The 13,915-nt window shown below is 41.6% G+C and overlaps 1 protein-coding gene across 1 annotated transcript in view; it reads right to left on the reverse strand.

Moving 5' to 3' along the window:
• The window catches only part of RELN (reelin), a 380,071-nt gene that overhangs the window by 307,434 nt on the left and 58,722 nt on the right, over positions 1 to 13,915 (reverse strand). Inside the window, 1 exon segment of the mRNA XM_032221885.1 lies at positions 13,414 to 13,524. Coding sequence (XP_032077776.1) covers positions 13,414 to 13,524 — 111 coding nt within the window.

A 13,915-nucleotide genomic window follows, 5' to 3' on the forward strand; every position in this document is an offset into this window, starting at 1 on the left:
CCTGCTTGGCAGGAAACCCTGCACGATTTCAGACAAATGTTTATCCAACCTCTTCTTAAAAACCCCCAGTGCTGGAGCATTCACAGCTTCTGGAAGCAAGTTGTTCCAATGCTGATTACTTGTTCTAACCATCAGGAAATTTCTCCTTAGTTCTAAGTTGCTTCTCTCCTTGATTAGTTTCCATCTGTTGTTTCTTGTCCTGCCCCCAGGTGCTTTGAAGAATAGCTTGACTCTCTCTTCTTTGTGGCAGCCCCTGAGATATTGGAAGACTGCTATCATGTCTCCCCTTGTCCTTCTTTTCATCAAACTAGACATACCCAATTCCTGCAACTGTTCTTCGTATGTTTTAGCCTCCAGTTCCCTAATCATTTATGTTGCTCTTCTCTGCACTTTTTCTAGAGTCTCAACATCTTTTTTACATAATGGCAATGAAAACTGGATGCAGTATTGCAAGTGTGGCCTTACAAAGGCATTATAAAGTGGTATTAACAGTTCATCTTTGCTGGGGTGCTGGGGAGAGATAGATGATAGATAGATAGATAGATAGATAGATAGATAGATAGATAGATAGATAGATAGATAGATAATAGATGAATGGATGGATGGATGGATAATAGATGAATGGATGGATGGATGGATGGATGGATAGATAGATAGATAGATAGATAGATAGATAGATGGATCAATTGATCATAGATAGATGGATGGAATAGTAGGTAGGTTGGTAGGTAGAAGATAGACAGCTATAGATATATGATAGATAGATAGATAGATAGATAGATAGATAGATAGATAGATAGATAGATAGATAGATAGATCAATTGATCATAGATAGATGGATGGAATAGTAGGTAGGTTGGTAGGTAGAAGATATATAATAGATAGGTGATAGATAGATAGATAGATAGATAGATAGATAGATAGATAGATAGATAGATAGATAGATAGATAGATAGATAGATGATAGATATAGATAGAGATGATAGATAGAGATAGATAGATAGATAGATCAATTGATCATAGATAGATGGATGGAATAGTAGGTAGGTTGGTAGGTAGAAGATAGATAGATAATAGATAGGTGATAGATAGATAGATAGATAGATAGATAGATAGATAGATGATAGATAGATGATAGATAGATAGATAGATAGATAGATAGATAGATAGATAGAAATAGATAGATAGATAGATAGATAGATAGATAGATAGATAGATAGATAGATAGATAGATAGATAGAAAGAAATAGATAGGTAGGTAGATAGATAGATAGATAGATAGATAGATAGATAGATAGATAGATCAATTGATCATAGACAGATGGATGGAATAGTAGGTAGGTTGGTAGGTAGAAGATAGATAGATAATAGGTAGGTGATAGATGGATAGATAGATAGATAGATAGATAGATAGATAGATAGATAGATAGATAGATGATAGATAGATAGACAGACAGACAGATAGATATAGATAGAGATGATAGATAGATAGATAGATAGATAGATAGATAGATAGATAGATAGATAGATAGAGATAGATAGATAGATAGATAGATAGATAGATAGATAGATAGATAGATAGATAGAGGAGGGAAGGAGAGAGAGAGAGAGAGAGACAGAGAGAGATCTGCATATAGTCACGATTTGCTCCCTGCTGATTGAATCCGCTTCTGAACTGGTTATGAGAACTGACAAGGTTATGTGATTAGAGTCAGCAGACAGGGTTGTTTCATTATGTACGCAGATAATTGCTTTAATTGGAAAATTTATTGTTTTTGTTTTAATGAGGATGTGCAGAACAATCTTCATTGCAGAAATTTAATTGTCCCCCTTTTCTAACATTGTGCGCATGAAGAGCCCTTTTCAGGTTCAAATGCACATGTGCGTCATTTTTCGCCCGCCCCCTGGCTGTTTCCCTTGCTAGCAGTAATGCCAAAGTTGAGTTTTCTGTAAACTGCGCATGCACGCTTAGCGAACCAGTTGTTAAACCAGTAGGATCCCACCCCTGCATTCAGGTTAAATCTTTAGCCAGTTACCACAGCTGGAGTACCAAAGGCCGCTTGGTTGGGTATCATGTAAAGAAGCTTCCGTTCAGTTTCTCTTCCATAAAGTTCTCAACGTTGGAGGTGAAATTCCAGAAGCATCCAGTTTCGTTATCTCAAGCAGGTCTCCGTATAACGATGAATTACAGCGTTTCTTTGGCTTTCATTGTAGGACATCAATAATGCATCAGCTTGGAGTATATATACATATATATTTTCGTTATTACCATATTTCTATCCAATCCTCTTTCCAGTGAGCTCAAGGGAACATCGTAATGATGCTTGGGCTACAATATGGTGCAAAGCCTGAACTTGGAGTGGAAGGGAGCGATATAAGATGGGTTTTTTTTTTCATTCAGCCGAGGTGCAATGAACATCTGTAAGTCAATCAGTCTCATTCAAAACCCTCCAAGGAACTCTGCCTCTGACATAGAGCTTGGAGAGGCCCATGGAATAGAAAGCAGAGGAGGAAGGAATAAAGCAACTAACTTCTAGTCTTGCTAATGTAACAGCTTGGCTGAGAGGAAAGGGGGTTGCCAGCAACCAGTGGTTGGGGAGGAACATGGGCCAGTCCTGGAGGCTGAGGAAAGCTCAGAACGAGGGCTCTGCGTCGGAGGCAGAGAGAGAGAGTTAGACATCAGTGAGGCAGAGGAACAGCTGGAGCCTGTTCCCAGTGTGTGCATTTGCAGAGCTGCCAGAAGACAAGAACAATTAAGAAAGCAGGGTCAACTTAGGAGTAAAGCACACCATGGAGGTGATTGGCCTCTCCCATAGGAAACAAAAGAGGAGTGGGCGGGGAATGGGCTTTTGCAGGAAACAATTCGTTCCTTTGGTGGGTTTGAGAGTGGAAAGTTCTCTTTGTGACTATAAGAGACTTTGTGCCAAGTTTTGCCTTATCCTGCATCTGGAAACTCGTTACTGGGCAGCACTCCAAATGATAAGGTTCGTGTGGATAAGCATTCCTCGGAAAGACTGTTTGCTAAGCCTTGCTGACTATGAATGAAAGGAATTCACAGTCGTGTAAATAAAAGGGGTTTTGCCAGGACCAAGACTCTGCTTCTTGCTTTTTAAGTTTAAGTTTAATAAATTTATATGCCGCCCAATCCCGAAGGACTCCGGGCGGCTTACATAAAAGACAATTTAAGAAGTACTAAAAAGTTTAAAAAGTAAAGACAAAGCAGGTTAAAACACAACACATACTCAACCGTAGTGGGGCTGGACCTCATTCAAGAGGTCAACAGCCCCAGGCCTGCCGGAAAAGCCAGGTCTTAATAGATTTTTTTAAAGGTAGCGAGAGTGGGGAGGGTCCGGATCTCTGGGGGTAGATCATTCCATAGGGCCGGAGCAGCTACAGAGAAGGCCCTCCCCCAAGGAGCCGCCAAACGACATTGTCTAGTTGACGGCACCCGGAGAAGGCCCACCCTGTGAGATCTTATCAGACGCTGGGAGGTATGTGGCAGAAGACGGTCTCGCAGATATCCGGATCCTAGGCCATGTAGGGCTTTAAAGGTGATAACCAGCACCTTGAAGCACGTTCGGAGACCGATCGGGAGCCAGTGCAGCTCGCGGAGGATGGGTGGAACATGGGTGTATCTAGGTACACCCAATATCGCTCGCGCGGCTGCATTCTGGACCAGTTGTAGCCTCCAAACGCTTTTCAGGGACAGCCCCATGTAGAGCGCGTTGCAGAAAGGCTTTAAGGAAGCCTGGGTCAGAACAGAGGTGTCATGCCCTATTTGGTTCGCGTTGTATGTATTCCTATTTTCCCCGGTTCCACCGTATCTTGTTCTTTCACGAAAGCATTCAGATCTACGCACATGGTCTGTTTTATTGGAGGATAGATGGGTTTAGATGCATGTTGAGCTGCACACAGACTAAGGTACAGGGGGAATGAAATGAATCCAGAGAACTGGCGGGATCCTCACTTCATGCGCCCATTCTGCAATATTTTGGATGAGCGGCAACATCAGCACATCAGCACAAAATTCACACTGGTGTGGCTTTTATTGACTATTTTTGAACCCCCCTGAGGATGTTGGTTATTGCCGCATTCATTGTAGAAAGCAATGATTTTTAATGGAATTTTATTTGATGAGTGGCGAAAAGAATATACCGGGTTTCAGATCAAATTTTATTCCCTTTCTCAGACGAGCTTTCTGGGTGTTTCCGCTGAAATATTGGTTATGCTAGTTCATGGCCAAAGGGCCTTGCTTTAATATAATGTGGTTTCATTAAAAGTCATTGTTTATCCAGAAGCTAATGCTGTCAGTATCTATTCATTCATAGCAAAGATAATTATGTATTTTTTGATAGAGAGTCAAGAAACATTAAAAGGGCTGTTACTTCTTATGACTTCAAAGCAAATATATGACGTGTTTGGTATTTGTCAGAATATACACTGATAGGCAAAGAATGGGAATCAATTTTTAAAAAAGCAAAAATTTTGGGTTTGGGGGAGAAACTGCTTTGTTAAGTTATAGCAACCAATTTGCTATCATGCTGATTGCTTGTGAAATGTTATTTGCAATTGCACTTTAGACTTGTATACCGCTTCACACTGCAGGGTGGTTCAGTGGCTAAGACGCTGAGCTTGTCGGTCAGAAAAGTCGGCAGTTCGGTAGTTCGAATCCCTAGCGCCGCGTAACAGAGTGAGCTCCCATTACTTGTCCCAGCTTCCGCCAACCTAGCAGTTCGAAAGCACGTAAAAAATGCAAGTAGAAAAATAGGAATCACCTTTGGTGGGGAGGGAACAGCGTTCCGTGCGCCTTCGGCATTTAGTCATTCCAGCCATATGACCACGGAGACGTCTTCGGACAGCGCTGGCTCTTTGGCTTTGAAACAAAGATGAGCACTGCCTCCTAGAGTCAGGAACGACTAGCACATACGTGCAAGGGGACCTTTACCACTTCACAATGCTTTACATCCCTCTCTAAGCGGTTTACAAAGTCAGCCTATTGCTCCCAACAATCTGGGTCATATTACTAACCTCAGAAGTACAGAAGGCTGAGTCAATCTTGAGCCAGTCAGCATCAAACTCCTGGCTATGGGCAGAATTAACTTGAAATACTGCATTCTAAGCACTGCATCACCAGGAAGAAGAATGAGAAAGGGAATAAGAGATGGAGGGAGGGAAGGAGGGAATTCCCTTTCTCATTCTCCTTCCCGATGGTGCAGTGGTTAGAATACGGAATTGCAGGCCGGCTCTGCCCACTGTCAGCAGTTCGATCTTGACCATGCTCAAGGTTGACTCAGCCTTCCATCCTTCCAATGTTGATAAAATGAGGAGCCAGATTGTTGGGGGCAATATATTGCCTCCAAACCGCTTTAGAGAGGACTGTAAAGCACTGTGAAGCGGTATATAAGTCTAACTGCTATTGCTATTGCAGTGATTCAGATTTCATTCCAAATTGTGTTTTTGGGAATATAGAAGACTGTGCACAGTCCTTGAGAAATGATGCAGCTGCTTTAAAGCACTGCAGAGAGACGTTTCATTCATGCGTCTGCATCTTCCTTTTAAATTATTTATTTTCCATTTTCATAACATATAATTACATGTATACTATTACATAGCCAATATCCTATTGTATTAAATAGTAATTGCATCAGTTCCTCTTGCCATCAACGCCCAGAAAGATAAAAACCCATTATTAGCTCTTCTGCTCTCCATACACCTCTTTCTTCTGCCTCTCTCCTACCTCCTTTCTTCCCTCCATCATCCTTTTCTACTCTACTTCCCCTTCCTTTCTCCTTCTCCTCTCTCTTCATTCCATTCCTCCTTATCCTCCTCATCTTCCCCACCTTACCCTCTCTCCTATCCCTCTCTTCCTATCTTTCTTCTCTCCCACTCTTCCTCTCATTCACTTGGTGTATTTCACCTTTTTGCTATTGAATATGAGACACACACACAGCATTCCCTGAATCAGGGACTCTACCTTATCGTTCCCAAATTTGACAAGTTCCTATGCAAAGGACCGTCGAAGGTCTTTTTGACAGGCAGTGAAAACGCTTTTGTTCCATCGTGCATTCTAATTCTGTAAGCATTCCAATTTCCAGTTGTGGGCAGAGCTGTTTTGCCTATATCGTCAGTTTTATTTGTTCTGTTTAATTTTATTATTTTATTCTCCTGCTTTGCTGTACCGCTGCCCAGAGTCTCGAGACTGGAGGCAAACATCGTTAATAGATATTGTAAATAAATCCCGTAGGATCTGTGGTCAGTATATTATTACAAAAACAATTTCTAATGGGCACTTTCAAGCCAATTGTAAATGAATAGGCTTTGTCAACCAGTGTGTAGTTCTTTTGCGAAATCCTCAATATCCTAGCTTATTCTTCTATCCCAAAGTAGCAATTAAGAGCATTGGAATCTACATATGAAGCTCTTACAGCTAGCTCTACAATGGGCTGAATCTAGAATGCCCCATTCTGTAGCATCAATAGCATGTCTAGTATTATATTTATCTGCTCCTAGACATCCAGATATCATATTTAGGTATAAAAATACTTAGGCAAGTTCTGGAGAAGATGAAGTACCCAGACGATGCACTATTAAATGGAAAACGTGGGGGGAGAAGGGGAAAACAGAAAAGAAAATATTAAAAATATAAGTATATATTCAAGAACGAGATATAAAGTGGGGGGGAAACATAACTAGGGTAGACTAGCGAAGGTAAGAGAATAAGAAATGATACTAAATTATATTTGGTCTGACGGAAGTACAAATCCCAAGGAAACATAAACTGTTTTGAAATATACACCAACAATAATACAAAAAGAAAGGGAGAGGGGAGGAGACAAGGAAAGGAAGAATGGGGGAAAGAAGAAAGAGGTAGGGAGAGGAGGATGGAAGGGAGAGAAAGAGAAGGAGAGAGGGTAGGAAGGGGAAGAGGAAGAGGAAGAGCAGGAGTAGGAGAAAGGTAAGGGAAGAAGGGAGGGGAAGGAGAGGAGGAAGGAAGAAAGTAGAGAAGGGAGGGAGAAAAGAAACGGAAAACAAGGAGGTGTTACAAAAGAAGAAAGGAATGATAAATAAAGCAACCCAAAATGTACAGTACATTGTAACTTATTAAATGAAATAATAAAGGAATGATAAATGTAAAGAAGAATAACAATTATGTGAATGTATACTTAAAATGGTATGCAGAAGAATAAAAAAATAAAAACAATTCTTTGGAAAAAGAAAGAAGAAAAACAAACAAAAAATACTTAGGCAAGTATCAAAACCTATCAAACTTACAGTGAGTGAGAGAATTTCATATTCTCTTTTTAAACATCTCCTTCAATCTCCCTTACAATCCCAATAGAGCAGGGGTGTCAAACTCAAGGCCCAGGGGCCGGATCTGGCCCATGGGGTGCTTAAATCTGGCCCATGGGGCCACCTTGCAGTGAAGGACCGGTCTGCAGTGAAAATGGGGCTTGGGAACGGCCCCTTCTGAGCCCCATTTTTGCTAGTAGAGGGTTGACAGAGGGTTGCAGGAAGCCGTGGCATTCAAAAATGGAGCTCGGGAGCCCGTTTTCGCTGGCAGAGCACTCGGGTCTCCACAGGCGCCCCATACATGAGTGACAAAGAGTTGGCCACATCAACCCTGCCCCCCCCCAAGGTCAAACACAAACCTGATGTGGCCCTCAATGAAATCCAGTTTGACACCCCTGTCCTAGACCAAGCCAAGCCCAATGCTAGAGAATTCCTGGAATCCTGGCACTCAGATAAATCAGCCATCAACAGACACATGGAGACCAATAATGTATACCTACCACTCTAAAGAGACAATCAAAAAAACATATACATACATACATACATACATACATACATACACACATACACACATACACACATACACACATACACATATATACATATATACATATATACATATATACATACATACACATAACATACACACACACACACATATATATATATATTATTGTATTTGTGCTGATAAATAAATAAAGGGAGACTAGTATAGATCTATTTCAAGCTATTTAGCTCTCATCAGCTAGCCATACCCTTACTGGGATTTGAACCTGGGCTATATTACATACTAGGCAGACATCTTAGCCATTAGGCCACAGGCTCTTATCCGTTATCAGCCAGGCCAGGGTGAAAGGTATCTATTAGATTTTTACAACCCCCGGTATGCCCAAATATTATTATATATATAGTATTCTACAAATCGTGGTGGTGGGGTGGGGAGTATTGGCTTTCTTTCAGTAAGTGGATTGATAGGCTGTGTGGTTGTATCATATCATGATTGGTAGATTGGTACTGATTGGTGCTGGCTGTGTGTCAGTTGTTGTTTCGTGTTGTAACGGCCTGGATGGTGGGTGGGGCTCGTTTGTTGATTAAGGCTGGTTTCCAGATGTCTGGTAGGCGGGAGGTATCGTCACGTTTATTCATGTTGTGAGCGTATTTCTCTATTTCGATAGCTTCCATAATTATTCTCTTGTTGAAGTTTTGGAGATTAATTTGGTTCCTTCAAAATTAATTTCATGTCCTGTATCTTTTTTTTTTTTACTGCGTTCTTGTGTTCTACAATGCGTGCATTTATTCTCCTGTTCGTTTGTCCTATGTATGTTGCAGGGCATATTTTGCATGGTATTTCGTAGACTCCTTGGTTTTCCAGCTGGAAAAACCATGCAAAATCTGCCCTGCAACATACATTACTTGAAAATTGCAGAAAATCCCAAATACTTGAAGTGATAGATAACGGTGCAAATTAACAAATTTGTAGTGTAGAAGTGCAAATTAAAAAATATTTATTGATACTATCTAATAGAATGTTTCTGAAACTTTTTAGTTAAGATGTGTGGACTTTAAGCTGCCAAGGTGGAAAAAAATACTAATTACTAACAGATCAGTGTTTTCCTAATTTAGGTAACTTTTTAAAATCTTGCCTTCAATTCTCAGAATTCTCACCAATGGCCATTATAGGCTGGGGAATTCTGGCAGTTGAATTCAATACATCTAGAAGTTTTTAGGTTGGAAAATATTCATCTCAATTACTAATGGTCCCATTCTAAAATATTATTCATAGATTGCAGGACAGTGAACATTTATATACTTCAAAGGATCTTTTTTAAAAAAAATCATAAGTACATTAAACCCAACTTAGCAACGCCATTAACTTTACAATTTTCACTCTCGGCATCCTCATAACTGATTCAGAAAGTTGATTATAGTGGGGGGAACTTACCAAGTGAAAGTGAAAATCTGAATGTTGCTGACCAATGTCACTTTGGACCCTGTTCACAATTTAATTAACTGTTAACAGATTCTTCCAGCTATGACGCTATGCAGATATTTTATCTCCCGTTAATTAGTAATTATGCACTGGCAAAAGAACAGGATTTCTTTCCAATTATCCCAGAACTCTGTGATTATTTCAACTTGGTTAATTAGCAGTAGAGAGAGCTGGTATAATCTTCTGGGTAACTTGTATTTGATAATAATCCCTATTAAAATATACATGGAGGTTGTTGATTTGTAACTGAAAAGTGGCAGTTCAGAGAGTATTAGATACAGCACCAGGCAAATGGGGGAGGGGGGCTATTAAAATTTCCCCCGAACTGTTGTAATGAGAAAGCCCAGGGTTGTTTTTTTCCCCACTTGACCATCTGTTTGGTTTCTGGCAGGGGTCTCTGGTGGGTCCTAAAGCCCATTTAGTTTGTCACGAAGTAAACAAGGTGCTAGTCCTTACTTTTAAAGCCCTTCATGGTTTAGGACCTGGCTACCTGAGATACCGCCTCCTGCCACTTACCTCCCAATGACCAACAAGATCGCACAGGTTGGGCCTCCTCTGGGTGCCGTCAGCCGGACAATGCCGGCTGGCGACTCCCCGGGGGAGGGCCTTCTCTGTTGCTGCGCCGGCCCTGTGGAACGATCTACCGGCAGAGATCCGGATCCTTACCACTCTCCCGGCCTTCCATAAAGCCGTCAAGACCTGGCTGTTCCGGCAGGCCTGGGGCTGTTGATTGATGTCCAGCCCCGTTTAGATGGAATGAGTGACATGAATTTTAATACTGTATTTTTATTTTTTTATCTCTATTTTTAAAAATTAAATATTTCTTATCTGTTGTGAGCCGCCCAGAGTCCCTATGGGAGTGGGCGGCATACAAATTCTAAATAAACTTGAAACTTGAAACAAGGAAAGTGGAGCAATTTCAATCCTTTATAAAGAAACGGTATCGAAAATGCATGCGCTCATGTGTTCTGACCGAGGCTTCCCAAGAATCTGAAGCAAACTCCTGGTGCCAACAAAAAAAACCCTTTTATTAATTTGCTGTGAATTCTACTCATTCATATCCAGCAAAGTCTTTCAAGGGAGGATTTATGGTCACAGACCTTATCTGGCTTGGAGAGCTGAAAGGCCGATAATCTGCAGAACTTGGCAAGGAGTCTCGGAGAGTCACGAACCAATTTAGCGAACTAATGGTCTCCTGCAAACTCCACTCCCCTTTCGCTCCTCTTTTATTTCCTCTGGGAGGGGTGATTCATTGTCCACCTGTGGCCTCACTCCCAAGTCAACCCCTGTTCTTTAGCTGTTCCCTTTGTCTGGCCACTCTGCGCATGCGCACACTGGGAACAGGCTCCAGCTGTTCCTCTGCCTCATTGATGTCTGACTCTGAAGGCATCTGATAACTGGCATATGGCCCTCGCCCCCTCTCTGCCTCTGACACAGAGCCCCCATCAGAGCCTTCCCCAGACTCCAGGACTGGCCCATCTTCCTCCCCAACCTCCCCACTGTCCAAATCTACTGCCAGCTCTGCTGGCAGCTGGCGGACCACAACAGTTTCTGGATCACAATAAACATTCTCAGAAAATAAAACCAGCATCAGTTGCTGCTCAGAAATATCCTTTAAATACACATGGGATGAGCCATTCTTCTCTGTTCCTCTTCAATTCCTTGTCTTTCATGCTAGTATATAATATGCACCCCTGTGAATTATTATTTTAGATCAATGTCGGCCTAGCAATTGATCTCCCTTAGTTTATTCTTTTTAAAAGTTGCCATGCTGCATCCTTAGTTGACCTCTGGCAAAATGTACTGTTTGAAATGTTGATTGATTTTGGATTGATCTATGTCCACTCCGGGCCTCTTACCCAAGGCAATCCCTGTTATCCCAATAGCATCCAACATTAATTACCTCTTAATACCTTACCGTTTGCTGATGATTCTGGATGTGTTATAGGGCCTATGAACCACATATAATCTGAATAATTTGGAGCATCATTTAGTCCTTGACATATTAGTGGTCACTTAATGACCTTTGGAAGTCACAATAGCCTCACAATGGATGGTTTATGGTCCAGATAATCTCAATGATTTGGAGCGGCCATATCATCCTTGACTTCTGACTGGTCATTTAATGACCTTTCCAGGTCGCAAGAGCCTCACAATGGGGGGTTTATGGACCACAAAGCACTTTCATTTCATTTCATTCATTCATTCATAGAGAGAGAGGCAGAGAGAGAGAGGAGAGAGAGACAGAGAAACAGAGAGAGAGACAGAGAGAGAGAAAGAGAGAAAGGTGGTGGAAAGGTGGAGAGAGAGAGTTGGAGAGGTGGAAAGGTGGAGAGAGAGGGACAGAGAGAGAGAAGAGAGAAAGAGAGAAAGAGAGAAAAAGGTGGAGAGGTGGAAAGGTGGAAAGGTGGAGAGAGAGAGAGAGAGAAAGGTGGAAAGGTGGAGAGAGAGAGACAGAGAGAGAGAAAGAGAGAAAAAGGTGGAGAGGTGGAAAGGTGGAGAGAGAGAGAGAGACAGAAAGAGAGAGAGAAAGGTGGAAAGGTGGAGAGAGAGAGAGAAAGAGAGAGAAAGAGAAAGAAAAAGGTGGAAAGGTGGAGAGAGAGAGAGAGAGAGAGAGAGAAAGGTGGAAAGGTGGAGAGAGAGAGAGAAAGAGAGAGAAAGAGAAAGAGAAAGGTGGAAAGGTGGAGAGAGAGAGAGAGAGAGAGAAAGGTGGAAAGATGGAGAGAGAGAGAGAGAAAGAGAGAGAGAAAGGTGGAGAGGTGGAAAGATGGAGAGAGAAAGAGAGAGAGAGAGAGAGAGAGAGAGAGAGAGAAAATAACATGAACGTATTTCAAGCTCTTGGCAACTGTTTCACATTTACAACCGGTTGTTAAGTGCCCTGCGATCATATAGTCTCTATTTGCAAACTTCTCCAGGCTCCCCCAGAAAGTCAATGGGGAAGCTGGCAGGTAAGGTTACAAATGGAAGGGAGGTTGGATTTGAACCACACTGAGGGATTTTCCTTCCCCTCCTTACAGCTGGAGGAACTGACCTCAAATCCAGCGAAAACTCTAGCTAATGACATGCTACAAGCAGGATCCTCAACAGTACTCGTTTGTCGCAAATGGACAGATGGCATTTCCTTGAGAATGGGGTCTTTTAGATACCCAAAACCCAAACCCTTACAGGCAGTGACCACGCAGGCAGTAATAATAACCTATATTCAGACATGATGCTACGCCAAAAAGAAATAACCTTCACAAGATATATTTTTCCAGATCTTTCTTGTCTGCCTATTAGGTTTGCATTGCTTATTAACCCTTGCCTGCTTAAATTACAAAAGCAATGGACAACTTATTTCCTTGCTCCCCAGTTAAACCATGATTTACCTTATTTTTAGGAGTATAAGACGCACCCTTTTCCCTCAAAAAAGAGGCTGAAAATCTGGGTGCATCTTATACACTGAATACAACATTTTTTGCCTCCCAAAACCCCGCCCCCTTCACCAAAATGGCCGTGCATAGCCTTAAGGAGGCTTCCAGAGTGCTCCTGGGGGCTGGGGAGGGCAGAAATGAGCTAACAATTGTCCAATTTTTTGGCTCAATTTTGCCCCCCCCCCCAGCAGCACTCTATAAGCCCCCTAAAGACTATGCATGCTCTTTTTGGGGGGGAAAAAGGGTCCATTTTCATGAAAAACAGACTATTTTGGGGGGGCCTGCAGAGTGCAAAAACTTTTTTTTTAATTTGCCTCTTCAAAATCTTGGTGCGTCTTATACTCTGAAAAATACGGTAAATGCTCTTTGCCATCTGAATGTTTTGACATATGTAAACATTTCAAGGATGTGACTCCAATGCTAAATAGCCTTTAGGATGAGTTTTTAATTGAGAAGAATAGCAGCATAGGAACGGGTCCATAAAATCTGCCAACCATTAGATGGCAGCAGAGAGAGTTTTCTTCATCTCTTGGCTGCCATCTAGTGGTTGTCGGCATTGCTGCAACCTAGACCGTATTCTATACTGTACTGAGAATTATTCCTCCACCTGTGTTTAGTAAAAGTGGAAATTCTCTAAAACAAGATAAATGAAAGTGAGTACTGTTAGGTCAATTATTATATTTGTAAAACTCATTCCAAGAAAAAAAAGATTGGACTTACCAAATCCAAATGCACTGGACCCACCAATGCTCTGCGAAGTCTGAACACTGGTCGATGTATAAAGTCCTGTGACTAATATGCCATCAAAAAAGGTGCTTGTTGAAATAGTCACTGAAAGGGGAAAAAATATAATAATAATAAGCTTTATTGATTAGCCTTTAGGCCATATCAAAGCACACAGGTTCAAGGACATATCACCAATAAATCCTATACAAACAATTTAAAATAAGATTGGGGTAAAATACAATAGTTGTAGAATAAGGTTCAATATAATGTGATACATACATATGTAATCTACCCCAATCCGTCCCATGTATGCCGATCTCAACCAGAGGTGGGTTCCTACCAGTTCGCACCAGTTCGGTAGAACCGGTTCGTCAAATCTACCGAACCGGTTAGAAGAGGTTCCACCAGTGGACCCGGAAAGCAGGCCACACCTACAGAAGAGGTTCCAAAAATTTTTGAAACCCACCACTGGTCCTTGGATAGGATTATTCTACAC

The sequence above is a fragment of the Thamnophis elegans genome, chromosome 7 (genome assembly GCF_009769535.1).
Source record: "Thamnophis elegans isolate rThaEle1 chromosome 7, rThaEle1.pri, whole genome shotgun sequence".
Taxonomy (NCBI): Eukaryota; Metazoa; Chordata; class Lepidosauria; order Squamata; family Colubridae; genus Thamnophis; species Thamnophis elegans.